Genomic DNA, 27965 nt, shown 5'->3' with positions numbered 1-27965 from the left:
ACGACACCTGAGTGTCAAGGCCACCATGTTTTCACTGCTTGGCATGGGAATGCTGACTCCCTGTACCAGGGACGGAGTGTGGGAAGCCAATTGTTTGAGAGTTTGACGTGGCTTGGGCAGGTACAGATGGTTCAATGATAGGTTTTGTAATTGGTTCGTTCAAATGTTAGCTCAGCAATGATTGAGTTAAATCAGTCTCCATAGACTTTGTGATGTAAAAAAGTATCAGAAGGGATTCCCCGAGCACAGAGATTTGTAGAGGTTTTACATATTGCATTGACTGGTGCCATGGCATCTGGGGCAGACCAGGGAGCATTTACATGGAGATAGTGCTTCTACCCAGAGTATAATGGTAATGCTGCTGCACTTTGATACTACTGCTCAGACATGAGCATGTGTCAGGTCTTATTTATACTGAATAAAATCTAACCACTGCCACCAATAAGGGTTATCACTGTGAATCATTTCAGAGTTTGGGAAAAGGGGATAAAGGGTTAATTGACTCCCTGAAGTTCATTTTCTAACATCGCTGTGTCAAAAATAAAATCTCATCTCCCCCTCTGGCTCCTTTGCCAATTACCTTAGATGCACTCACTTTCTGTTAAAGAGCCTGCCAACCCCTCTCACTCACTTACCCTAAAGTGCAGAAATCTAATCATGGAAAGTCCAGAAAAATAAAATAATTTTACTGATAAAAGTTTATTGATGAAACAGAATATGGTTAAAAAAAACAAAAAATTACATGAGGATCAAAGACAACCAGAGTAAAAGGATGTGCACAATGTTCTGGACCCAAATGGTTTCTCTTCGGCTCCTTTGTACCCTGTTCCCGTGACTCCCCGCTTTGGACACAGGGGCACTGAACCCTGGGGGTCAGGTCACCATCAGCCCCAGTCACCCCATCCCGTGCCCTGATTGGTTAGAGGCCCATTTCCCAGTCAGTCCTCCAGCACCTTCCTGTCTCTCTATCAGTGCGACGCCCATGGCAGTTTCCCAACTGGGGCGCAGGCCCCGTTATTCTCAGCTAAATTCAGCACTCAGCCCCATCGCCTGGCTGTCATTGACATGAGCAATAGAGAGACAGAAAGGTGCTGGAGGATCAATGGGAAGTTGAAACTTGTGGCTCCAAACCAACACTTCAACATTTGTCACTCAAATACATGTCAATTATACTGGGGTTTTCGTTATTAGCTTCAGTGAGTGAGGAGTCCATAAAAGTGTTCATTTTGAAAAGGAAAGATTTGAAAAGCAGGGAAGTTATGCTTCACCTGATTTGTTCCATAGTTAGACTCCACTGGGTGTACTGTTAACATTTGTGACCTCCACGTAGAAAAAGGAGATAGGAGCAAATAGTCATTTGGTGGGACAGAACTATTCAGTAGCAACATGAGTGGTATTCCCCACTAACATGATGCTGCTGTCAAGGCAAAAAGACATTCTGCCTGTCACACAAGTGAGTGACGTGGGATATGAATTTCAGTGCCAGTGTGATACCAGGTATGTAGGGCGTACGTCCCAACTGGCGGGTCATACCAAACACCATGTCCCTTCAGCTGTTCACAACAGGTAAAGTACTGACTGTACCCAACCAGCCCGCGCTTGCAAAACTCAAATCATGGTGTCCAACATGAAATGTGATTCCGTGATTGGACAGCAATTGCTAAACAATCCTGATTATGCTAAGAATTACACTGACAACCAATTTAAGATTATCAGCTGGTCACTCAGTGTGACTCACTTCCTCGTGCGAGAAGCTACATATTTTTACAGACAGGGCCCTGTCATTTGCAGACAGAAGGAGCATTGTGCCTTTTTCAACTAAACAAAACCTTGGGGATAGATATTCCCTGGTTCATTACCCATGGCTGTACCTTGATCAATCAGAGTTGACTTGCCTGGTTTGAATTTAAACAAAAGCGTGGCAGTGAACTGTTCCCTGGTGCATTTTCCATGGCAACACTGCTGCCAATCACATTCCACTTGCCAACTAATCAGCACTCTCTTCTCATGCAGTATAAATTGTTCTGCACTTACAATTGTAACTCCTGCGAATCTGTCCTGATGACTCCAAGACAAAAAGCTTCAACAGCATGTCTCTTTTTTCAGAAATAGAGGCACTGGAGAAAGTGCCTGGACCTTTAAAATGAAGCTCTCTGCCCCTCACTCTTAACTTTACTTAACAGGATCTTTTCAAGGTTCCTGTCCTTCTTTTGACTAGAAGGTCTGCTTGGGACTTTCCCCTGTTTCACTCCCTTAGATTTTGGGGTCTTTTCCTTAGCCTGGGACTGGCTGCCTGAGCCCTTCTAGGCTACTTCTCTGGCAGCTAACTTCAAAACCAGCTGAACTCCAACAGCTTTCAAAATAAACTGCTGTTTCTTTAGATTTCCTGTGTGTCTGTGGGAGGGACCTGTCTCTCTGGGCCCCTGTTGCTCGGCAAAAGCACTGTTTTTTCTACTCTTGTGTTTGCTTAACTTCACAAAACTCATTAAAAATGCAGGCACCTTTTAGAGTGAAGCTAAAACTCAATTTGACCTTTCTTAACATGCAGATACAGAAATACAAATCAAACTTAAACATTAAAGCTAAAACTCATTCCTAACACCCACAAGTACAAATATAATTTCCTTAAACTATCTCTATTTCCTAACACTAGCATCACACTGGCACTAAAATTCATGTCCCACATTACACATTAGTCTGATAGGCAGAATGCCTTTTTGGCTTGGCGGCAGCATCTTGTTAGTGGTGAATACCACTTGTGTTGCTACTGCATAGCAGCAGCGTGAAACAGCGAGTTTCAGCTGCTGCTGAAATGTTGTTGAGTGTCAGACGAAAAGCTTCGATATGTCTCTCTTTTCAGCAACACTTTGAGTTTAACTCCTGCTGAGGGCCATTTGTTAGCTCTTCCCAGGCACTTGTACAGAGAAGAGGCAACAAGATGCTGTCCTAGCCACTGAGGAAGGTCGACATGGAAACCTGAAACAGGAGATCTCGACATTTCCAGGGACTTGTCATAAATTCTTTCATGGGATATGGGTGTCGCTGACAAGGACAGCATTTGTTGTTCATTATTAATACCTCCTGGACACAGCATTACAGAGGGCAGTAAAGGGTCAACCACATTGTTGTGGCTCTGTCGTCACAGACAGACCAGACCACATAAAGACAGCAGATTTCCTTCCCTAAAGGACATTAGTGAACCAGATAGGTTTTTACAACAATCAATGATACTTTCATGGTCACCATGACTGAGACTAGTTTAATATTCCAAATATAATTAATCAAATTCATATAACAGGCCACAGTGAGATTTGAACCCATGTCCCCAGAGTATTAGGCTGGGCCTCCGGATCCAGTGACATTACACCACTACACTATCATGTTATCGACCCTGAGCCTGTTTCAAGAGACTATTTATGTGTTATTCCAATTCAGAGTTATGTTACAAAAGTTCTTTCAGAGTTCTATACCTGTGCTGAGAAGTATCATTCATTCAATGTCTCATTTCTCACAAATGTATTTATTCGAAATCTGCCTGTAGTAGTAGGAAAAACACTATTTACTATCCAGGATAAAATAAACATCCTTTATCAGCTTTTGGGATTATTTCAGTGGAAATGTGCACTCCCAGGCTCAAAAAGCATCAGCCCACAAGAAGCAAAGTTGTGATACCGGCCTGTCCAGCAGAAAGAAACTCTCTGACCCTCCCACTTCACCAAGTGTCAGAATGAACATGGTTCAGTCCTGGATGTGATTAACAACAGCAATAACAGCAGAATCCAACCCCTGGAATCACTTGTGAACTCGCTGGTGTCTCAGCAGGCTGGATAAACGAGTGAATCCCTTTCCACACACAAGGCAGGTGAACAACCTCTCCCCAGTGTGAACTCGCTCATGTGCCAGCAGGTTGGATAAATCACTGAATCCCTTCCCACAGTCAGAGCAGGAGAATGGCCTCTCCCAGTGTGAATTCGCTTGTGTGTTAGCAAGTTGGATAACTGAGTGAATTCCTTCCCACACTCAGAGCAGGTGTACGGCCTCTCCCCGGTGTGAACTTGCCGGTGCTTCCGCAGGTTGGATAACTGGGTGAATCCCTTTCTACACTCAGAGCAGGTGAAAGGCTTCTCCCCAGTGTGAACTCGCTGGTGTGTTTGTAGGGTGGATGAATCACTGAATCCCTTCCCACACTCAGAGCAGGTGAACAGCCCCTCCCCGGTGTGAACTCGCTGGTGTACCAGGAGGTTGGATGAATTAGTGAATCCTTTCCCACACCCAGAGCAGGTGAATGGCCTCTCTCCAGTGTGAACTCGCTGGTGTGTCTGCAGGTGGGATAACTGTGTGAATCCCTTCCCACACTCAGAGCAGGTGAACGGCCTCTCCCCGGTGTGAATGCGCCGATGAGTTTCCAGCTCAGATGGGACTTTGAATCCCTTCCCACAGTCCCCACATTTCCACGGTTTCTCCATGGTGCGGGTGTCCTTGTGTCTCTCCAGATTCGATGATCAGTTCGAGCCTCGTCCTCACAGAGAACGCGTGTACGGTCTTGCCTCACTGTGAATGGTGTGATGTTTTTCAGTCTGTGTAACTGGTTAAAGCTCTTTCCACAGTCAGTGAACTGGAATACTCTCACTCGGGTGTGTGTGTCTTGGTGCTTTTCCAGTGACACTTATGTTTAAAATCTTTTGAAGGAGAAGGAACAGACAAACATTTCTCCTTCTAGATTCAAAGGCCGATGATATTCAGGTCCCGATGAATCGAGTAATTCTATCAGATCCTGACGTCACATTTCATTTGAAATTACTGTCTGTAAATCCTCCCCTTCTAATGTCCTGTAAAAGGAGTTTACAAAAGACATCACTGTGAGTACAGAATAGAAATTCAGAACAGATAATCCTTGATTGGATTCAATTGTTTGCCCATCTCCTCTGTATTCCTCCCCACCCACCCACCCACACTCACTGCCCTCCCTCCTTCTGTCCTCAATGATTACTCGACGTGTTAATTATTCCCATTCTCTCCTGATGATCCTGGTAACATAAGAACATAAGAAATAGGAGCAGGAGGAGGCCATTCAGACCCTCGAGCCTATTCTGTCATTCAGTATGATCATGCCTCACCTGCACCGTCCCCGAATCTGTTCATCCTATAATATTCAAAAACCTATCATTCTCTCGCTTGAATATACTCAGTGACTGGGCACCCACAACAGGCTGGGATTTTTATTATCCTTTCATGTAACATAGGCATAACTGGCAAGGCCAACAGTTGTTGCCCCTCCGTAGTTGCCCTTGAGAAGTTGGGTCTGAGCCACCTTGTGAGCCTCTGCAGTCCAAGAGGTGTGACTTTTCTGTAGCGGTTTGGTCCAATTGAGTGTCTTGCTCGGCCATTTCCAAGGGCATATAGGGTCAGCCACATCACTGTGGGTCCAGATTCACATGTATGTCAGACCAGGTAAGAGTGGCAGATTTTCTTCCCTGAAAGGTATTGGTGAACCAGATGGATAAGAGAATTCCAAAGATTCACAAGCCTCTGAGTGAAGAAATTACTCCTCATCTCAGTCTGAAATGATCGGCACCTTATCCAGAGACTGTGCCCCCGTGTTCTAGATTCCCCAGCCAGGGGGAAACAGCCTCTCAGTGTCCACCCTTAACACCCTGGCACTGGCAGCACGTTGGCTCCATCATTTGCCGATTGACCCTCCGGGATCGACGTGAGGGGGGCACATTCTTAATGAATACGACCCGAGGCTCCCTCCCAGCCGGGGGATCACCGTGAGGAGCAGGAACCCCGGCTTTGCCTCCTGTGGCACTGAGGCCCAGTCTGGTGTCCCTCCCCCCCACCCGGTCAGATACCAGGGACCCAACATTGATCCCCTTGGGGTCTAAAAAAAATCAGAAGCATTTTCAAAACGAATGCTGATTCTCCTTTAAATTGATTCAATTCCTTTCCCTTCAGTTCCTGTAAGTCAACAATTTGCCCCCAAAATGAGAAAAGAAAGTGTTTTACTCACAGATGTTGGACACAGGAGGAAGTTATCGTCTGTGTGAAACTCAATCTTCATTCACACAAAGCCCGCGCTCTGATTGCCTGGAGGACCAATGTCCTTCCGGTCCTCCAACTCTTCCCATTGGTCAATCCCGCAGCATGAAGGGAAGGGGCGGGCTCTACACCGCACATGCGCAACTTCCCCTCTCCCGAGTTCTCCGAGCGGCTTCTCGCTCTGGCCGGAGCCGTCAGCCGGTTGCCTGGAAACCTTGGCTCGAGGAAGTGGAGGGGAAGGGGGAGGGGGAGGGGGAACAATGGGTGCGCGCGCCTGGCCTGCAGACTGGGACCCGAACACGTCACCGCGGGGCAGAGTGATTCCTATTGGCTGATTCAGGCAGGGTTCCATTGTGGACGTCACAACGCGGAAGTTGGACAATTGCTTCAGACTAAAACTTCCTCCTCTGGGCAACATCTGTGAGGAAATCAATGTTTCCCCCTTTCCATTTCTTTTCTCATTCTGGGGGGAAATTGTGACTTGCAGGAACTGAAGGGAAAGGAAGTGAATCCAGGGAGGGTGCAGACTCTGGAAATGTTGGCCCAGGTCTCTCTCCCTCTCTTAAAGACACTGTGACACTCGAGTGAGAGTGTTTCCAGTGCACTGACTGTGGAAACAGCTTTAACCAGTTACACAGCGTGAAAAAAATCGCTATCCAGAGTGAGGAGAGACCGTGCACATGTTCTGTGTGGATGAGGCTTCCATTTGATTGTAGAACCTAAAGAGACACAAGGACACGCGCGCCATGGAGAAACCCTGGAAATGTGGGGATTGTGGGAAGGGATTCAAAGCCCCATCTGAGCTGGAAACACATCGACGCACTCACACCGGGGAAAGGCCGTTCACCTGCTCCGAGTGTGGGAAGGGATTCACTCACTCATCCAACTTGCTGGCGCACGAGCAGGTTCATACTGGGGATGGGCCATTCACCTGCTCCATTTGTGGGAAGGGATTCACTCAGTTATCAACCCTGCTGCGACACCAGGCAGTTCACACTGGAGGGAGACCATTCACCTGCTCTGAGTGTGGCAAAGGATTTCATCGATCATCCAGTCTGCTGACACACCAGCGAGTTCACACCGGGGAAAGGCTGTTCACCTGCTCTGAATGTGGGAAGGGATTTACTAGATCATCCAGTCTGCTGACACACCAGCGAGTTCACACCGAGGAAAGGCCATTCACCTGCTCTGTGTGTGGGAAGGGATTCGGCGATTCATCCAGCCTCGCGAGACACCAGCGAGTTCATACTGGGGTGAGGTCATTCCAATGTTTCCTTTGTGGAAAGAGATTCACTCTTTCATCCAACCTGTGGAGACACCAGCGAATACATGCCAGGGAGAAGCTGTTCACCTGCTCTGAGTGTGGGAAGGGATTCACTAATTCATCTGCCCTGCAGAATCACCAGCGAGTTCACACTGGGAAGATGTCATTCACCTGCTCTGAGTGTGGGAAGGGATTCACTCGGCCATCTCACCTCCAGACACATCAGCGAGTTCACACCGGGGAGAGGCCGTTCACCTGCTCTGAGTGTGGGAAGGGATTCAGTCATTCATCCAACCTGCTGGTGCATGAGAGAGTTCACACTGGGGAGAGACCATTCACCTGTTCCTTGTGTGGGAAAGGATTCATTCAGTTGTCAACCCTGCTGCGACACCAGGCGGTTCACGCCGGAGAGAGACCATTCCCCTGCTCCGTGTGTGGAAAACGATTTACACGGTCAACCAATCTGCTGACACACCAGCGAGTTCACAGTGGAGAAAGGCCGTTCACCTGCTTCAAGTGTGGGAAGGGATTCAGGGATTTCTCCAGCCTCGGGAGACATGAACGAGTTCACACTGGGGAGAGGTCGTTCACTTGCTCTCAGTTTGGGAAGGGATTCGCAGATTCATCCAGGTTGCAGAAGCACAGGCAAGTACACACGGAGGAGAGAGGCCGTTCACCTCCTGTGAGTGTGGAAAGGGATTCACTGAGTCAGCCGACCGACTGAGACACCATGGCAGTCACCCCGATCAGAGAGCCTTATGTTCAGACTGTGGGTGTTAATTGTATCAATTGAGGTTAAGTATATACAGGTGGAGGGCATTGATTAGATGCTTACTTGAGCATGTATGAAGCGACACTTGCGCTGTGTGGAGGGGTGTGAGAAGGGAGGAGGATCTCCTCATAAGCCTGCTGCTGGGCCTGGCCAAGGTGGCCATCAACAGGTCCAGGCAGCGGGCGATCGAGGGGGTCGTATGGCCTGTCTGCCCCTTTTCCGCAGCTACGTTCGCGGCTGGGTGTCCCTGGAGAGGGAGACGCGGTGTCTGCCGGCACCATCGAGGCCTTCCGTGCCCAGTGGGCACAGTGGGGACTGGGGTGCTTTATTGACCCCTCGAATCACATTTTAATTTGAGGCTGTAAGTTTCCTTTAAGATTAGTTTTTCTTTTTGCAGTATCCCTTTAAGGGGCTGCTTTTCACTTTGTTCCTGATTTGTTAATTTAGTTTAATTTGTTTAATCAAAAGAGTATAAAGCCACACTAATTGGAGATCCATAAGACATAGGAGAGAAGTAGGCCATTTGGCCCATCGGGTCTGCTCCGCATTTCAATGAGATCTTGGCTGATCTGATAATCCTCAGCTGCACTTTCCTGCCTTTTCCCCCATAACCCTTGATTCCCTTATTGATTAAATATCTGTCTCTCCCAGCCTTGAATATACTTAATGACCCAGCCTCTACAGCCCTCTTCGGTAAAGAATTCCACAGATTGACTACCCTCTGAGAGAAGAAATTCGTCCTCATCTCTGTCTTAAATGGACGACCTCTCCCTCTGAGATTGTGCCCTCTAGTCCTAGACTCTCCTGGAAATGGAAACAACCTCTCAGCATCTACCCTGTCAAGCCTCCTAAGAATCTTATATGTTTCAATAAGGTCACCTCTCATGCTTTTAAACTCCAATAAGTACAGGCCCAACCAACTCAACCTCTCCTCATAAGAAAATCCCTCCATACCCGGGATCAACCTAGTGATTCTCTGGACTGAATCCCATGCCAATATATCTTTCCTTAGATAAGGGGACCAAAACTGTTCACAGTATTCTAGGTGTGGTCTAACTAGTGCCTTGTATAGTTTTAGCAAGACTTCCCTATTTTTATCACAAAAACAGAATTACCTGGAAAAACTCAGCAGGTCTGGCAGCATCGGCGGAGAAGAATAAAGTTGACGTTTCGAGTCCTCATGACCCTTCAACAGAACTGAGTAAAATTAGGAGAGGGGTGAAAAATAAGCTGGCTTAAGGTCGGGGGGTGGGGTGGGTCGGGGGGTGGGGAGAGAAGTGGGGTGGGCGGGTGTGGTTGTAGGGACAAGCAAGCAGTGATAGGAGAAGATAATCAAAAGATGTCACAGACAAAAGCACAAAGAGGTGTTGAAGGTGGTGATATTATCGAAGAGAATGTGCTAATTAAGAATGGATAGGAGGACACACAAGGTACAGCTGAAGTGGGGGTGGGGTGAAATAAGACTAACAGGGCATAAAAGGTATAAATTTAAAAATAATGGAAATAGGTGGGAAAAGAAAAATCTATATCAATTATTGGAAAAAACAAAAGGGAGGGGGAAGGAACGGAAAGGGGGTGGGGATGGAGGAAGGAGTTCAAGATCTAAAGTTGTTGAACTCAATATTCAGTCCGGAAGGCTGTAAAGTGCCTAGTTCTGTTTCCCACATTTTTGTGTCATCCGCAAACTTGGCGAGAGTATATTCACTTCCCTCATCCAACTCATTAATATATGTTGTAAATAATTGTGGCACCAATCCCTTTGGCGCTCCATTAGTTACAAGTTGCCATCCTGAAAATGCCCCCCTTATCCCAACTCTCTGTCTTCTATTAGTTGCCCAATCCTCTATCCATGCCAACACCATGGGCTCTTATCTTATTAATTAGCCTTATGTGTGGTACCTTATCAAATACCTTTTGGAAATCCAAATATATTATACCTACTGGCTCCCCTTTATCTATCCTGCTTGTTAGCTCTTCAAAGAATTCAAATAAATTTGTCAGGCATGATTTCCCCTTCATGAAGCCATACTGACTCTGCTTGATTATATAATGTATTTCTAAATGCTCTGCTATTATATCCTTTATAATAGACTCTAATATTTTCCCAATGACAGATGTTAAGCAAATAGCTACCTTATTTTTTGTCTCCCTCCCATTTTGCATAAGGGTGTTACATTGGCAATTTTCTAATCCTTTGGGACTTTTCCAGAATCTGAGAATTCTTGGAAGATCACTACCAATGCATCCACTATCTCTGTAGCTACTTCCTTTAATATCCTAGGATGCAACCCATCAGGTCTAGGGGACTTATCGGCCTTTAGCCCCATTAGTTCCCATGGTACTTTTTCTCTGGTGATAGTTTTTGTATTTATTTCCTCCCCCAACACCACCCCTAAACAGCTTTGCCCCTTGATGATTTAGTATTTTTGGAATGCTGTTAGTGTCTTCTACCGTGAAGACTGAGGCAAAGTATGTATTCAACTCCTCTGCCATTTCCTGGTTCCCCATTATTATCTCCCAAGCCTCATTCTCTCAGGGGCCTCTGTTCACTTTTCCCCCTCTCTTCCTTTTTATATACTTAAAGAAGCTCTTACTGTCTGTCTTTATGTTACTTGCTAGTTTACCCACAAAGTTTATTTTCTCCCTCTTTTTTTTTTGATAATCTTTTGTTGGTTTTTAAAACTTTCCCAATCTTCTGGCTTACCACTAATCTTTGCCACATTGTACGTTTTTTCTTTCAATTTGATACTACCATGAACTGCCTTGGTTAACCATGGTTGGTTTATCCCCTTCCTAGAATCCTTCTTCTTCACTGGGATGTATCTTTGTTGTGAGTCATGAACTATTTTCTTAAACGTCTGCCATTGTTCATCAACCATCTTTTCTACTAACCTCCTTCCCCAGTCCACTCCAGTCAACTCTGCCCTCATTCCCTTGTAATTACCCTTATTTAAGTTTAGCACAGCTGTTTAGAACCCACGTTTCTCACTTTCAAACTGAATGCTAAATTCTACCATGTTACCATCATTGTTTCCTAGGGGATCTTTTACTCTGAGATCATTTATTAAACCTGCCTCATTACCCATTACTACATCCAAAATAGCCTGATCCCTAGTTGGATTCACAACATATTGTTCTAGGAAACTGTCCTGAAGGAATTGTTGCTTGTGGCTACCTCAGCCAATTTGATTTTCCCAATCTACATGAAGATTAAAGTCACCCATGATTAATGTACTGCCTTTTTTACATGCCTTCATTATCTCCTGATTTATTCTCTGCCCTACAGTATAGCTACTGTTAGGGGGACTATAGACCACTCCTACCAGTGTCTTCTTCCCCTTGTTATTTCTTACCTCCACCCACATGGATTCTACATCTTCCGATCCAAGATCATTTCTTGCTATCGTACTTATTCACTCTTATACAAAGCTACCCCACCACCCTTTCCTTCCTGCTTGTCATTTCAAAAAGTCACATACCCCTGAATATTTACTTCCCAGCTTTGATCACCTTGTAACCATGTCTCCGCAATGGCTATAAGATCATACCCATTAATTTCCATTTGTGCCGTTAATTAATTTACCTTGTTCTGAATACTACGTGCAGTTAAGTAAAGAGATATTAATTTTGCCTCTTTACCATTTTTTTCCCCGTTTGACCATATTTGCTGCTGTTTATTTATGTTTGTACACTCTGTCCCTTCCTGTTACGCTCTGGGAATCATTACCTAAATAGCTGCCCTGCAATGCTGCCATATCCTTTAGCTTTGTTAGCCTATGTGTCCCCTCTCCAGATCCCTCCCCCCCTCTATTTGCTGGGTGGGGGAGGAGTGGGCTGGATGACCTTTGAACTGGTGCATCGCGCGTCAGTGGGTGTCTGGCTCGCGGCCGATGTCATCCAGCAGCTTCAAACAGTGATGTTCAGCCCCGACGGCACACGTGGGTTAGAGGACACTCAGGTGCTCGGTGGTTCCCGTCTGAGCGTACCCCTACTTGGACAGAATTCCACATTGGCCCCAAGCCCCGAACCCTCCCACGGGAGCCTGGGCCCCACAGCCTGAGCTGCCTCGTGGAAATGCGCTCCGTGCCTTTTAGCTCGGCGCGGAGGGGTTTCCTGTCTGGGCTGCTGCTGCACACCCTTCACCTCCTTGTCTTTGCCCGCCGGCCAGACACGCCTTGGTGTGCTCTCTTACCATTTGGGGGTGGAGGTCTCTACATGGGGTCCTTCCCCTTTCCATCGGGGACCTGGGATGGAGGGTGTTGCACGCAGCAGTCCCAGACAACCGTACGTTAAGGTGGTTCACAGACTCCCAAGATGCCTGCGTTTTTTACAGCCTGGTGGAGTCCGTGGACCACGTCTGTGTTAGTCGTAGTAGATTATTACAGCCCCTTTTCAGTTTTCTTTAGGGGCTTTTTCTTAATTTTTGGCTGCACTTCAGCCCCACAATCCTGATCTTTGGGCACCTGGTGCGGAGTTGAGGCGGGTGAGGAGGGAGGAGGACCTCCTTGTAAGCCTGCTCCTGGGCCTGGCCAAGCTGGCCATTAACAGGTCCCGGCAGCGGGTGATCATCCATCCTGACTGTCTGCCCCTCTTCCCTGGCTATGTTCACAGCCGGGTGTCCCTGGAGAGGGAGCGCATGGTGTCTGCTGCCACGCTGGAGGCCTTCTGTGACCGGTGGGTACCGTGGGGGCTGGGGTGCATCATTACCGTCCCCCAGAACCACATTTTGATTTGAATTAGACAAGTTTCCTTTGTGATTTTGATTTTAGTTACAGTGTCCCTTTAAGGGACTACCCCCTTTAATTTGTTAATTTGGCCTTTTTGTTGATTTGCCGTTTGGTTCAGATTTTATTTGTTATCATGGGGAAACAATTTGGTTAATTTGTTCATTTACTCTTTGTGCTAATTAGCTGTTTTTTTCCGCAAAAGAGAAAAAGAGACACTTAACTAACATGGAGTGGAGTGGAATCAGGAGGTATATACCTGTAATGTTTCATTCTGTGAATAAAATTAAACCAAGTATAGATTGGCTTCAGTTTCTTCCTTCACCATAAGGAACATAGGGACAGAGGTATGCCATTCAGCCCATCGAGCCTGCTCTGACATTCAATTAGGTTATCACTGATCATCTACCTCAAGCCACTTTCCTGCACTATTTCCATATCCCTTGATGTCATTGGTCTCTAGAAATCTATCCATTTCTCTTTTGAACATGTTCAATGATTGAGCTTCCACAGACCTCTGGGTGGAGAATGCCAAAGGTTCACCACTCTCTGATTGAAGAAATTCTTCCCCATCTCGGTCTTAAATGGCCTAACCCTTATCCTGAGATTATGTCCCCTGGTTCTAGACTCACCAGGCAGGGGAAACATCCTATCAACATCCACCCTGTCACGCCTGTAAGAATTTTGTAAGTTTCAGTGAGATCACCTCTCATTCTTCAAAACTGTATAGAAAACAGGCCCAGTTTCCTCAATCTCTCCTCATAAGACAATCCCACCATCCCAGGGATTAATCTAGTGAATCTCAGTTGCACTCCCTTGATGGCAAGTTTCTCCTTCCTTAGATAAAGAGACCAAAACTGTACACAATACTCCAGGCGAGGTCTCACCAAGGCTCTATACAACTGCAGCAAGACATCCTTATTCCTGTACTCAAATCCCCTTGCAATGAGGAGAGGTGAGAGTGACCACCCTTGATATCAAGGATGCATTTGACTGAGTCTGGGATCAAGGAACCCTGGTAAAACTGGACTCAATGGGAATAAGGGGGAAAACTCTCCGCTGGTTGGAGTCATACCTAGCAGAAAGGAAGATGGTTGTGGTTGTTGGAGGTCAGTCATTTCAGCCCCGGGACATCACTTCAGGAGCTCCTCGGGGTAGTGTCCTCAGCCCAACCATCTTCAGCTGCTTCATCAATGACCTTTCTTCCATCATAAGGTCAGAAGTGGGGATGTTCGTTGATGATTGCACAATGTTCAGCACCATCCACAACTCTTCAGATACTGAAGCAGTCCATGTCCAAATGCAGCAAGACCTGGACAATATCCAGGCTTGGGCTGACAAATGGCAAGTAACATTCGCACCACACAAGTGCCAGGCAATGACCATCTCCGACAAAAAAGAATCTAACCATCTCCCCATGACATTCAGTGGCATTACCCACTATCAACATCTTGGGGGTCACCATTGACCAGAAACTGAACTGGGCCAGCCACATAAATACTGTGGTGACAAGAGCAGGTCAGAGGCTAGGAATCCTGCAACAAGTAACTCACCTCCTGACTCCCCAAAGCCTGCCCAACATATACAAGGCATAAGTCAGGAGTGTGATGGAATACTCTCCACTTACCTGGATGAGTGCAGCTCCCAAAACATTCAAGAAGTTCGACACCATCCAGGACAAAGCAGCCCCCTTGATTGGCACCCCTTCAACAAACATTCACTCCTTGTGCAATCACCAACACACAGTAGCTGCAGTGTGCACCATCTGCAAGATGCACTGGAACTCACCAAGGCTCCTTCGACAGCACCTTCCAAACCCACAATGCTACCATCTAGAAGGACAAGGGCAGCAGAGAGATGGGAACACCACCACCTGGAAGTTCCCCTCCAAGCCACACACCATCCTGACTTGGAAATATATCACTGTTCCTTCACTGTCGCTGAGTCAAAATCCTGGAACTCCCTCCCTAACAGCACTGTGGGTGCACTTACACCACACGGACTGCAGAGGTTCAAGAAGGCAGCTCACCACCACTTCTCAAGGGCAATTAGGGATGGGCAATAAATGCTGGCCTAGCCTACATCCTGTAAATGAATAAAAAGAAATGAAGGCCAACATACCATTTGCCTTCCTTATTGATTGTTGCACCCGCATGCTAGCCTTTAGAGACTCATGAACAAGGACACCCAGCTCCCTTTGGACATCGACACTTCCCAACCTCTCACCATTTCAGAAACATTGTCTTTCTGTTTTTTCTACCAAGCTGGATAACTTCATACTTATTCACATTATTTTCCATCTGCCATGTTCTTGCCCATTCACTTAGCCGGTCCAACTCCTCTTGAAGCCTCGTTGCATCCTCTTCACAACTCACATTCCTGCCTAGTTTTGTGTCATCAGTAGATTTAGAAATATTACAATTGGTCTCCACATCTAAATCATTCACACAGATTGTGAACAGCAGTGGACCCAGCACTTAAAATTTGCCATGCCCCACTAGTAACAGCCTGCCACCCTGAGAATGATCCATTTATTGCTCCTCTCTGCTTTCTGTCTGTTAACCAATTCTCAATCCACTCTAGTATATTTCCCCCAATCCCATGTGCTCTAATTGTTTTTACTGACCTCCTGTGTGGGACCTTATCAAAAGCCTTCTGGAAATCCAAATATGCCACATTCACTGGTTCTCCTTTATCTGTGCTACCAGGAACATCCTCAAAAGACTCCCAACAAGTTTGTCAAACATGATTTCCCGTTGACTCTGCCCAATTTGATCATTACCACAGAAGTGTCCAGTTATCACCTCCTTCAGAATAGATTAAAACATTTTCTCTACGATTGACATCAAACTAACAGGTCTGTAGTTCTCCATCCTCCTTCTCCCTCTTTTCTGAAATAGTGGGATTACATTTGCTACTTTCCTGTCCACAGGAACCTTTCCAGGATCTGTAGAATTTTAAAAGATAATCACCAGTGCACCCTCTATCTCTCTCGCCACCTCCTTCAGCACTCTGGGATGTAGCTCATCTGGTCCAGGGGATTTATCAACCTTCAGTCCAGTTCACTTTTCAAGTACTGCCTCTTTACTAATATTAATTTCTTTCAGTTTCACAAGTCCTTTGGTTGCCGAGTATTTCGAGGTGTTTTGGTCTGTGTCAGTGTTTGTTCCCCACATGAGCTTCCTCCAATTCTACCTCAGAACCTTCTGTTCCTTTCTCCCTCGTGCGCTGATCTTGTTTCCCCGCTGGGAGACCCCCACGTTTACCTGGTCCTGGGCTCCAGGCATTGGGAATCTGGGCACTGCCTGTAGTCCCAGCAGTGGCCACAGGTTCCGGTGGCAGGACTTCCTCCTGAGTGAGGGGTGGGGGCGGGGGGAAGTCCCACCTTCAGCTGATGAACACTCCACTGAGTGAAATGCCTCCGGTGCTGCCGACATCGGCTGGAATGTGATCCCCATTGACTTTTCCGAAGGGGTGGTGAGGCCACCTGAGAAATCCTGCCCAAGACATTTCCCCTGAATTCCCAAATGGATTTATCAGTGACTATCTTACATTTATGGCCTCCAGTGCTGGTCTCCCCCACAGGTGTAAATCGATCTACACCAACCCTATCAAACCCCTTCATAATCTTAAAGTCCTCAATCAGGTCAGCCGTCATCTCCTTGTAGAGAAAAAAGCTCCATCCTGCGTCCTGATTGGTTGGAGGCCCATTTCCCAGTCAGTCCTCCAGCACCTTCCTGTCTCTTTATCAGTGCGACGCCCATGGCAGTTTCCCAACTGGGGCACAGGCCACGTTATTCTCAGCTAAATTCAGCCCTCAGCTCCGTCACCTGGCTGTCATTGACTCGAGCAATAGAGAGACAGAAAGGTGCTGGAGGCTTAAATGGGAAGTTGAAACTGGTGGGCTGAACCAACATTTCAACATTTGTTAATCAAATACATGTTTTTTATCCGGGGTTTTTATTTTTAGATTTAGGCACTGGAGGCAAAGGGTAACCTTCTCTTTCTAATGTTGTATTGTCCATTGTGTCAGCCGTGGCTCAGTGGATCACACTCTCACCTCTGGGTCAGAAGGTTGTTGCTTCAAGTCCCAGTCCAGGAACCTGAGGACAAAAGTCACATCCAACATTCCTCGTGCCAGCATTGAGGGAGTGCTGCACTGTCAGAGCTGCTGTCTTTTGGATGAGATACTAACCCAAGGGCTCTGTCTGGTGCTTCAGGTGGACTTAGAACTACCCGGGGCCACTATGTTGAAGTTGAGCAGGGGAGTTATCCCCAGTGGCCTGGCCAATGTTTATCAATCAACATCACTAAAAACACATCATCTGGTTAGTATCACATTGCTGTTTGTGGGATCTTGCTGTGTGTAAACTGCCCGCCACGTTTCCTACATTACAAGTGTCTGCACTTCAAAAGTACTTCATTGGCTGTAAAGCAATTTGGGATGTATTGTGGTCATGAAAGGCACTATAGAAATGCACATTTTTACATTTAAGATTCATGTTCCCTTATCTTGTTATTTGTAACTTAATTAATTTCAACCACCCTCAACATTCCATTTAATAAATTCACTTTGGTTCGGACAAGACTTTAACCAATTAAGGCAAAGGCAGAATTCCCTAGATCGTAAATTTAAAAGAAAGTTTACTCGAAGAGAAAGGTGTACTTGGCTAGCAAGGGAGACCTTCAGAACCTCTACTTTTATCCCCAAAGTGACCATTACCTCTCGTCAGAGTTGGGCCTGTTGTAACATGACAGTTTGGTTATTGGATTAATTGGATCCCCAATTACTTACACCACCTTCTCTCATTATCTTAGACAGGAATACAATAGAACTGTTTCATACTATCCCTTTATCTGAATCGAGACCATCCCTTATTCATACAGTTTCAAATGTTGAGGCTAATCAGAGCTTGAAAGTCTCTCTTGCCAGTACATTTCACTTCATTGCACATTCTTGATATACACAGCAATTGAGGTTTTACATTTTTACAGCAAATAAAACTATCTTTTACTGTAACTACTGATTCATTTCTGGAACTCAATTAAGGCTCACTACTTATTCAATCACCTGTTACTGACAGGTAGCTACTTAATACAGTAATCTTTAGTTAATAGATTTGGTTAATACAAGATACACTGGTTCAGAACAACAGTTTGTGGAAGACAATAGCTTTCTTTCTTATGAATCCTGATCAGATTGAACAATGAGCCTAATCTTGAGCTGGACTTTGACAGAATATGGTGTTCTGTAGCTGATAAAAATTAGAAAAGAATTTCTTTGTTTAAATAATTTCTGCTCACTCTGCAGTTTCTCGAAACATTTAGGTTTTCACGGTTTTAATGTTTAATATAAAGATCCAGCCACATGTTAACAGTTTAAAATGACTTCCTTGACCTTGTTACTTACAGCAGTGAATACAGTATGAAAGTGATGGATTTTTAAAACTAAATTTGACTGCACAGGCCTATCTACATTTTCCTACATTGTAACAGTGACTACACTTCAAAAGTACTTCATTGGCTGTAAAACGCTTTTTGAGAGCCTGTGGTCATGAAAGGTGCTATAGAAATGTAATTTCTTCTCAAAAATTGTTCCCAAACTTGGATACATTATGACCAGCCCGCTCATTAAATCATAAATAAAGACTGAGTCTTCATTTTGTGTAATAACAATGTCTTTGACAGCATTTCGAATACTCTGTGAAAATCCAAACACACTATATCCTGAATTTCACAGAATTGTAAAGTTGTTACGGTGTAGGAGGCCATTCGGCCCATCGTGTCTGCACCAGTTCTCTGAGCATTTTATCTCAGTGCCAATCTCCTGCCTTTTCCCCGTAACTATTTTTTGTTTGAAAACACAGCGAGTTGTTGTGATATGGAATGCACTGCCTGAAAACGGTGCGAGAAACAGATTCAACTGCATCCTTCAAAAGGAAACTGGACAGATTCTTGAAAGGAAAAGAAAATTACAGGGCGATCGGATTAATTGGACAGCTCTTTCAAAGATCCAGCACGAGCACGATGGGCCGAATTTCCCCCTGTGCTCTATGAGCCTCATGTGCATTTAAAGTGTCCGGTAATGATCTGGAACCCGCTTCCTATGAGGGTGGGAGAAAGAGATGGTGTAATTATTTTGAAAGGAATTTGGATGGGCATTTGAGTGAAATAAACCTACAGGGATACGGGGATAGAATGGGGCAATGGGACTGACTGGTTTGCTCTACGGAGAGCCAGTATGGGCCTGAGGGGCTGAATGGCCCCATTTCCTCCATAAATGGCTCTAGATCTAAAGATAGAAATTTTAGCTGCTCCAGTCTCTCCAACTGACTGAAGTCCCTCATCCCTGGTGCCATTCTCGTCAATCTCCTCTGCACTCTCTCGCAGAACTTTACACCTTTCCTAAAGTGTGGGGCCCAGATATAGGGTTCCATTCTCGAGGGATAGAATTGAAAAGCAGGGAAGTTATGTTCAACTTGTTTTGAACCATGGTTAGACTACACTTGGAGTACTGTCAACATTTGTGATCTCCACTTAGAAAAAGGAAACAGGCATTGGAGAAGGTGCCACACAGATTCACAACAACTGAGAGTATTTAACCCTCAGGAAAGGTTGAACAGGTTTGGGAACCTTTCTCGAGAAAAGAGAAAACTGAAGGGTGATGGAAGTTTGAATTTTATGAAGTAATATAGGAACATAGGACTTAGGAGCAGGAGTAGGCCATTCAGCCCCTCGAGCCTGCTCCCTCATTCAATAAGATCCTGGTTGATCTGGTTGAGGTCTCAGCTCCACTTTCCTGTCTGCACCCAGTGCCCACCGCAACACCGCCCCCCCCACCCCACCACCCACCCCTGACCTCCCTTAACCCTTGGCTCCCTTGTCTATTTAAAGTATGTCTAACTCAGCCTTGAATAAATGTAAAGACTCAGCCTCCACTACTTTCTGGGGAACAGAATTCCACTGCAATGACCCTCTGAGAGGAAAGAAATTTTCCTCATCTTGGTCTTAAAAGGGAGACCTCTTATTCTTTAACTCTGTCCCCTGGTTCTAGTCTCCCCCACAAAAGGAAATATCCTCCCGGAATCCACCCAATCCAGTCCCTTCAGGTCTTACATGTTTCAATAAGAGCACCTCTCATTCTTCTAAACCCCAATGGGTGTACATCTCACCTGTTCAAACTTTACTATTTCTTATCTCTACGTAAGCTGACTCAGCATCCTGATCTTTCAAGCTAAGGCCGTCTTTGTGTTAAACTAACGCCATCCTTAATTAACAGAGCTACCCCGCCACCTTTTCCCAGCTTCCTGTCATTTCAAGATGTCAAATGTCCTTCAACATTTAGGTCCTAGCCCTGGTCACCTTTTAACCCAGTCTCTGTAATGTCTAACAGGACATACATATTTCATGCATTTTCAATGCATTTTCAGGGGTTCAATAATCAAATAAGGATTACCCAGCGAATGGTGAGAATGTGGAACTTGTTACCATAGCAAGTGGTTGAGGTGAATAGCATGAATACATTTAAGGGGAAGCTAGATACATACATGAGGGAGAAAGGAATAGAAGGATATGCTGATGGGGGGAGATGAAGAGAGGTGGGTGGAGGCTCATGTGGAGCATAAATACTAACAGAGTCCAATTGAGCTGACTGGCCTGGCCCTGTTCTGTAGACTCAGTGGAACAGAGACAAATGTATTTATTTTTGATCTACCTGTAGTGGTAGGAAAAATACTATTTACTATCCAGGATAAAATAAATGTACTTCATCAGCTTTTGTGGATTATTTCAGTGGAAATGTGCACTCCCAGGCTCAAAGAGCATCAGCCACTGGAAGCAAAGTCATGAGACCAGCCATAAGAAACCCTCCCACCCTCCCACTTTGCCAAGTGTCGTGATTAACAGCAGCAATAACAGCAGAATCTAACTCCTGTAATCACTCGTGAACTCGCTGGTGTGTCTGCAGGTTGGATAACTGAGTGAATCCCTTCCCACACACAGGGCAAGTGAACGTCTTCTCCCACTGTGAACTCGCTGGTGAGTCAGCAGCGTGGATAGATGAGTGAATCCCTTCCCACACTCAGCGCAGATAAATGGTCTCTCCCCGGTGTGAACTCGCTGGTGAGTCAGCAGGTTGGATGATTCACTGAATCGTTTCCCACACTCAGAACAGGTGAATGGTCTCTCCCCGGTGTGAACTCGCTGGTGTGTCAGCAGGTGGGATAACTGAGTAAATCCCTTTCCACACTCGGGGCAAGTGAACAGCCTCTTCCCAGAGTGAATTCGCTGGTGTGTTCGTAGGTTGGATGAATCACTGAATCTCTTCCCACACTCAGAGCAGGTGAACGGCATCTCCCTGGTGTGAACTCGCTGGTGTGTCAGCAGGTGAGATAACTGATTGAATCCCTTACCACAGTCAGAGCAGGTGAACAGCCTCTTCCCAGTGTGAACTCGCTGGTGTGCCCGCAGGTTGGATGAATGAGTGAATCCTTTCCCACACACAGTGCAGGTGAATGGCCTCTCCCCAGTGTGACTGCGTCAATGTGTTTCCAATTCAGATGGGAATCTGAATCCCTTCCCACAGTCCCCACATTTCCACGGTTTCTCCATGGTGCGGGTGTCCTTGTGTCTTTCAAGGTTCGACGATCAGTTGAAGCTTCCTCCATACACAGGACATAAGTATGCTCCCTCCGCTGTGAATGGTCCAATGTTTTACTAGACTGTGTAATTGTTGAAAGCTCTTTCCACAGTCAATGCACTGGAACACTGTCACTCAGGTGTGGGCATCTTGGTTCTATCCAGGTCAGACAGATGGTTAAAATCTCCACAAGCAGGTCGGACAGAGAAACATCTCTCCTTCTAGATTCAAAGGCTGATTATATTTAGGTTCCATAAATTAAATGACTCTGAGATCCTGAAGTGACATTTGGTTTTGAGATTTCTGTCCACAAATCCTCCTCTTCTGATAACCTTTAAAAGGAGATTAGCTAAATCATCACTGTTGCAACAGGATAGAAACTCAGAACAGACAATTTTAGTTACTGTGGAACATTGTGTGTTCTCCATTCTCACTTTGACGTACCTAATCTGCACCCAATAGTCCTGCACTAAAAATGTGTGTAATATAAAGTAGTCTATTACATGATTAGAGGTACAATGGGGTGTGAGGGAGAACTTTATTTTGGCAGTGAGTGGTGATGACCTGGAGCTTGTTGCCTACGAAGGTGGTGGAAGTGGAAGCGATCAATGATTTCAAAATAAAATTGGATGAGCACTTGAAGGAAATAAACTTACAGGGGAATGGGGATATAGAGGGGGAATGGGACTGACTGGAATGTTCTCCAGAGAGTCGGCATGGACTCAAATTATCGAATGGGCTCCTTCTGTGCCGTGATGACTCTGACTGGAAATATATAACAGCTACAGTGCTATATTACAAGACTAGAAATCAGAATACATTAAGTTTAAATGACCATAAATAATATATCTATGATGCACCATATGACAACACTAGACATATCGCTGTCCTAAATTAATTTACTGTTCCCTTAAATGTCAGTCAGTTCCTGGGGGAACCACCCCTTTAATTGTGAACATTAGGAAAGAGACCATCCTTTTAGCCAGACAAATAAATGTGTCAAGCTGAGGGAGCAAAGGATGTCAATGTCTTTAAGAGAGAGAGAGAGAGAGACCTGGGCCAACCTTTCCAGAGTCTGCACCCTCCCTGGATTCACTTCCTTTCCCTTCAGTTACTGCAAGTCAACAATTTCCCCCCAGAATGAGAAAAGAAATGGAAAGGGGGAGAAAAGAAAGTGTTTTACTCACAGATGTTGGACACAGGAGGAAGTTTTGGTCTGTGTGAAGCTCAATCCTCATTCCCACAAAGACTGGCTGATTGGTTGGAGGACCAGAATCCTTCCGGTCCTCCAACTTTTCCCATTGGTCAATTTCTCGCATGAAAACAATGGTGCAGCGAAAGCCTTCGTGGGCTTTGACCCCCATGACGAACTGAGGGGTTGGCGAATGGGAAGCGCCATTCTCTGCACATGCGCAGCTTCCCCTCTTCCTCGGATATGCGCAGTCCCGGGGCGCCCGCCCGCGCGGCGGATAGAGCGGTCTCCCCAGCGCAGGGGATTGTGGGAGCTACAGCCGCCATTACTCCTCCGAGACCCGTCTCCGAACTCCTGGGACTGGGATGGAAAGTGGGGGTAGGGAGCGCAGTGACCCCACCCTGACACAAAGTACATGTGGGTGGTCACTGGATTTGATTGTGACGCCCCCTTAGCAAAACAGTTTGTTAATTTCAGATGTAAAGATTTTGACACCTGGGTGACATATTGGGGAGGGCAATAGGTGAGTGTGAAATTGAACCCGAGAGTCAGCACCTTCAGGGAAGGAGAATTAGGAAGAATCAGGAGGAGGATAGTAGCATGAATTAGTGCGTCAATCAGTCGGGAGGAGGGAGTGTGCGGGAGACAGAGATTTTGAGTTTGAGCGGGAGATTCATGTTCAATTTAAACCACAATTATCAATTCTGAATTTCGCTCCGGTACCAGCAGTGATGATTTGATGACGTCAACCCTCTCTCACCCGTTCTTACTCTGAAAGTTCTTCATGAAGTCAGCCCTCAGCCTTCTCTTTTCCAGGGAATAAGTTCCCAGCTTGTTTAATCCATCCTGTAATTGAAACACTCTCAGTTCAGGATCATCCTTGTGAATCTTTCTTGCACTTTCTCGAGTTCCTCTCTGCCCTTATAAAAATAATGGGCACCCGGAACAGTACACAATATTGCAAGTGTGGTCTAACCAAGGCTCGATACAAATTTAACCTGACTTCTCTGCTTTTCAATGCTATTTCTCTGGAAATGAGCCCTATGGGCTCCACAATTCAGGAAGGATGTCAAGGCCTTGAAAAGGGTGCAGGGATTTAGTACGGGGACAGGAATAAGGAACTTCAGTTATGTGAACACACTGGAGAGGCCGGGGTTGTTCCCCTTAGAGCAGTGAAAGCTCAGAGGAGATTTGATAGAGGCGTTCAAGATCATGAACGGTTTACATCGAGTAAATAAACAGAAACTTTCCATTGGAAAAAGGGTCATTCACCAAAGGACACATATATAAGGTAATTGACATAAAAGCCAGAGGGGAAATGAGGAAGATAAATCTTTACACAGTGAGGTGTTGTGATCCGGAATGCACTGCCTGAAAGGCTGAAAGAAGCAGATTCAACAAAGGGAATTGGATAAATCCTGGAAGGGGACTAGTTTGCAGGGCTCATGGGGAAAGGGCAGGATAGTGGGACTAATTGAGTATCTCTTTCAAAAAGCCAGCACAAGCACGATGGGCCGAATAGCCTCCTTCTGTGCTGTGAGATTCTGTGATCACAGATAAATAAAAGTGTGTCTGTAATATGTACAGTGACGTCAATAATATCTGGAATTCCCTTTGTGACGTTTCAGAATTTTATCCCTTCCTTTCCAGTTTAGTTTCAGACAAATAGAACAAAAGCAAATCACTTTCAGTACATTGAGCAGCCCCGATGTCTATTCTCAGCCAACATTACACAGGGTGAAAAGGGCTGGATTCTCAGACCAGCAAGTCAAGGCACCCTCTTTAAATGGCCACTTCCCACAATGGATTCAGTGGCTTCTGAAGGGAAGCAGCCTCGGTCCACACTGGGAGTTCCTGCCCCCCAGTCAGCTGGCTCGTGCTGGCTCATGCTCCTGCTGGACGATCTGCCTATGAGGATAGGAGGGTGTCAGTTTAAAAAGAAACCTGCATTTATATAGTACCTTGGCATCTCAATGCGTTTCACTGCCGATGAAGCTCTTTCTAAAGTATAGACACTACAGGAAACGTGGCAGCCAATGTGTGCACAGCAAGATCCCACAGACGGCAATGCAATGATGACCACATCATCAGTTTTTACTGATGTTGGTAGAGGGATAAATATCGGGCCCCAGGACACCGGGGGTGAACTCCTCCCCTCCTGCTCTCCTTCCAATTGTGACCATTCAGTCTTGTACATCCACCTGAGAGGGCAAACAGGGCGCTTGGGTTAATGTCTCACTCGAAAGACGGTCCCTCTGACAGGACAGTTCTCCCTCAGTACTGGCACCGGGAGTGTGGGCCCTGGAGTATGGGGGCTCGAGTCTCTGGATTGGAACCCCCCACCTTCTGACTCAGAGGCGAGAGTGCTACCCACCGTCATGCCGTGTTGAATAGAATCAGCGAGCTGGTGTTCTAGAATCATGGAATAGTTACAACTCTGAAGGAGGCCATTCAGCCCATTGTGTCTGTGCCAGCTCTCTGCAAGAGCAACTTACCCAGAGCCACTCCCCCCACCTTTTCCCCATAACCCTACCAATTTCTGCTCTTCAGAAAATGATCCAATTCTCTGCTGAAAACCATGAGTGATTCTGCCTCCACCAGCCCCTCAGACACTGTATTCCGGATCCGAACCACTCGATGTGGAATAAAGTTTCTCCTCGTGTCGCAGTTGTTTCTTTTTCCGATCATCTTAAACCAATGTCACCCGGGTCTCGCTCCTTCCACCTAAGGGAACAGTTTCTCTCTCTCTGCTCTGTCCAGACTCCTCATGATTTTAACATCTCGATCAAATCTCCTTCCAATTTTCTCTTCTCCAAGGAGAACAACCCCAGCTTCTCCAATCGATCCGCGTCACTGAAGTTCCTCATCCCTGGGACCATTTTCGTGAATCTTTTCCACACCTTCTGTAAAGCCTTCACATCCTTCCTAATCTGTGGCGCCCAGAACTGGACACAATGCTCCAATGGAGCCCAAATCACTACTTTATACAGGTTTCTCATAACTTCCCTGGTTTTGTATTCGAAGCCCCTGTTTATAAACCCCCAGGATCCCTTTCGCTTTATTGACCGCGCTCTCTACCTGCCCTGTCACCTTCAGTGATTTGTGCCCCTATTCCCACAGCTCCCTCTGCTCCTGCACCTCCTTTAGAATTGGATCCTTTATTATCAATTGTCTCTCTCTGTTCTTCCGACCATATAGAATCATTGAAGTACTCGAGCTAAAGTAATTGTGTGAGATTAGTTTGGTGATAACACGGATCAAACAGACAGACAGACAGACAGACACACACACACACACACACACAAACACACACAGACAGATGTACCAGGCAGGCACCTCAATACTTGCAGGGAGGTGAGTGTGAGATTGATACGTCAGCTCCTGAATGGATGGCTGGGGAGTGCGGCATGAGAATAAATCCCTTTTGGAATAAATATCGGACGGGCTGAGGGGTTTAAAGGTGAGAGAAGATATTAAAGAGGCGTTTGTACATGGGAAAGGTCCAGAGGGTGAGAAACATCCTGAAGAGACTAATGAGCAGGAGATACAGATGATAACAGCTCATCTCACCCGCTCCACAGCTTCAACACACCCACTTTGTCCACAAAGGTGCACCTGAGGAGTTCACAGTGTGAGGTCTCTACAAAACCCCACGATTCTGGTGCTGAGGGCCTCTGACAGTGTTCAGGGGTTCGATAGAAAACAGGGTGATGGGATTTCAAACACAGAACATCTTTCTCACCGCAGGGAAGTTTAAGTCTGGTAAAATGTCTCTTTTCCAGCAGTGGCTCCTCAGGTCAGTGAGATCCCGAGATGGCGTCTGAGGATTTTCTAAACCAGATTTGGAGGTGACTCAATTTGCCCACGTCCTCCTTTTCTGTTATTTACAGATTTTGCCGACTGCTCCCTCTGTTATCTTTTGCCTCCGATATTTCTTTCTGGGTTATTCATCTATCTCCGTCTGAGCTTTTGATACAGTTCTGGTCCCTTCACGCGAAATCTGAGCCCATCAAATACAGAAACAAGAAACAGGCAGTGTGATGGGAAATGTACAGAACTGGACCAGTTTTCTTCAATAGAGAAACTCTGCTGCTCAACTCCCTACTCACACTCAGTCCCGTTCACCTATCACCCCCTGTGCTCACTGACCAACATTGGCTCCCATTCAAGCAGTGTCTTGATTTTAAAATTCTGCTCTTTGGGCCCAATTTACCTCTGGAAAAGTGAATGGGATGTCGATTGAGCTAAATTCAGGCCCATTCTTTTCAAATCCCCCCACAGCCTCCCTTTTTCACATCACCACGTGGTCACACACACTCTCCCCATCTCTGTAATCTTCTCCATCCCTGCAACCATCCAAGATATCTGTGCTCGTCCAATTCTTGCCTCTTCAGTATCCCCTGTTTCAATTGCACAACCACTGGGGGCCGTGTCTTCAGCTGCCTGGGTCCCACGCTCTGGAATTCCCTCCCTAAACCTCTCTGCCCCTCGATCTTTTTTGCTCCTTTAGGACACTCCTTAAAACCTACCTCTCTGACCATCTCTTTTGCTGAATATCTCTTTATGTGGCTCGGTGTCAACTTCTGTTTTGTAATCGAACCTGTGAATCTCCCTGGTATGTTTAAAAGTGCTATTTAAATGTAGGTTGTTTTTGTTGTGATGTTTGAATTATTTTGAGGGGACTCCACTATTGTTAAGCAGTCAAACACTTTCTTGCTGTGTCCAGGGAGAGCAACAGGAAGGCTGTTGACTATAATTGGCCATGAAAGGCTTTGTTCCACGTTTAAATATAGAGGAGTGGAGATATTGTTATATTGGTCACTCAGAGTTGAACAGAAACATGTCTCTTTAAATACAGATACAGGGAAGAGGCTGAAATGAAATCTGTCCCTTTTAACCTGCAGGAGGCTCAGATTCTCAGGCTGCAGAAGGAGTCCATTCGGCCCATTGTGCCCCTGCCATCTCTTTGAAAGGACTCTCTGATTCATCCAAGCGCTCTGCTCTATCCCCACAGCACTGCAAATTGTTGCCTTTCAAGTATTTACCTTTTGGAAGGATACTGTTGAATCTGCTTTCAGGCCAATCAGAACAACTTGCTGCGTCAAAAAATAAAATCTCATCTCCCCTTCTGGCTCCTTTGTTAATGACCTTAGAGGGACTCACTTTCTGTTAAAGAGCCTGCCAACCCCTCTCACCCACTTTCCTAAAGTGCAGAAATCTAATCATGAAAACTCCAGCAAAATCAAATATTTTACCAATAAAACTTTATTAATGAAACAGAACATGGTTAAAAAAAAGAAAATTACTTGGGGATCAAAGACAACCAGAGTAAAAGG

The 27965-nt window shown here is 45.8% G+C and overlaps 2 protein-coding genes across 2 annotated transcripts in view; one reads left to right on the top strand and one right to left on the bottom strand.

The window, feature by feature from the left end:
- The window catches only part of LOC144697263 (uncharacterized), a 330696-nt gene extending 322810 nt beyond the window's left edge, over window positions 1-7886 (top strand). The window contains exon 2 of the mRNA XM_078569203.1: window positions 7793-7886. The gene's annotated coding sequence lies outside the window, so the exon portion shown is untranslated. The remainder of the gene's footprint in view (window positions 1-7792) is intronic.
- LOC144697953 (uncharacterized) overlaps window positions 3573-27965 on the bottom strand; it is a 113597-nt gene continuing 89204 nt past the window's right edge. The window contains 2 exon segments of the mRNA XM_078569908.1: window positions 3573-4501; window positions 20812-21332. Coding sequence (XP_078426034.1) covers window positions 3816-4501; window positions 20812-21332 — 1207 coding nt within the window. The 3' untranslated portion in view covers window positions 3573-3815.

Source organism: Cetorhinus maximus, chromosome 23 (genome assembly GCF_964194155.1).
Source record: "Cetorhinus maximus chromosome 23, sCetMax3.hap1.1, whole genome shotgun sequence".
NCBI classification, from domain to species: domain Eukaryota; kingdom Metazoa; phylum Chordata; class Chondrichthyes; order Lamniformes; family Cetorhinidae; genus Cetorhinus; species Cetorhinus maximus.
This window is presented reverse-complemented; position numbering and strand designations above follow the sequence as displayed.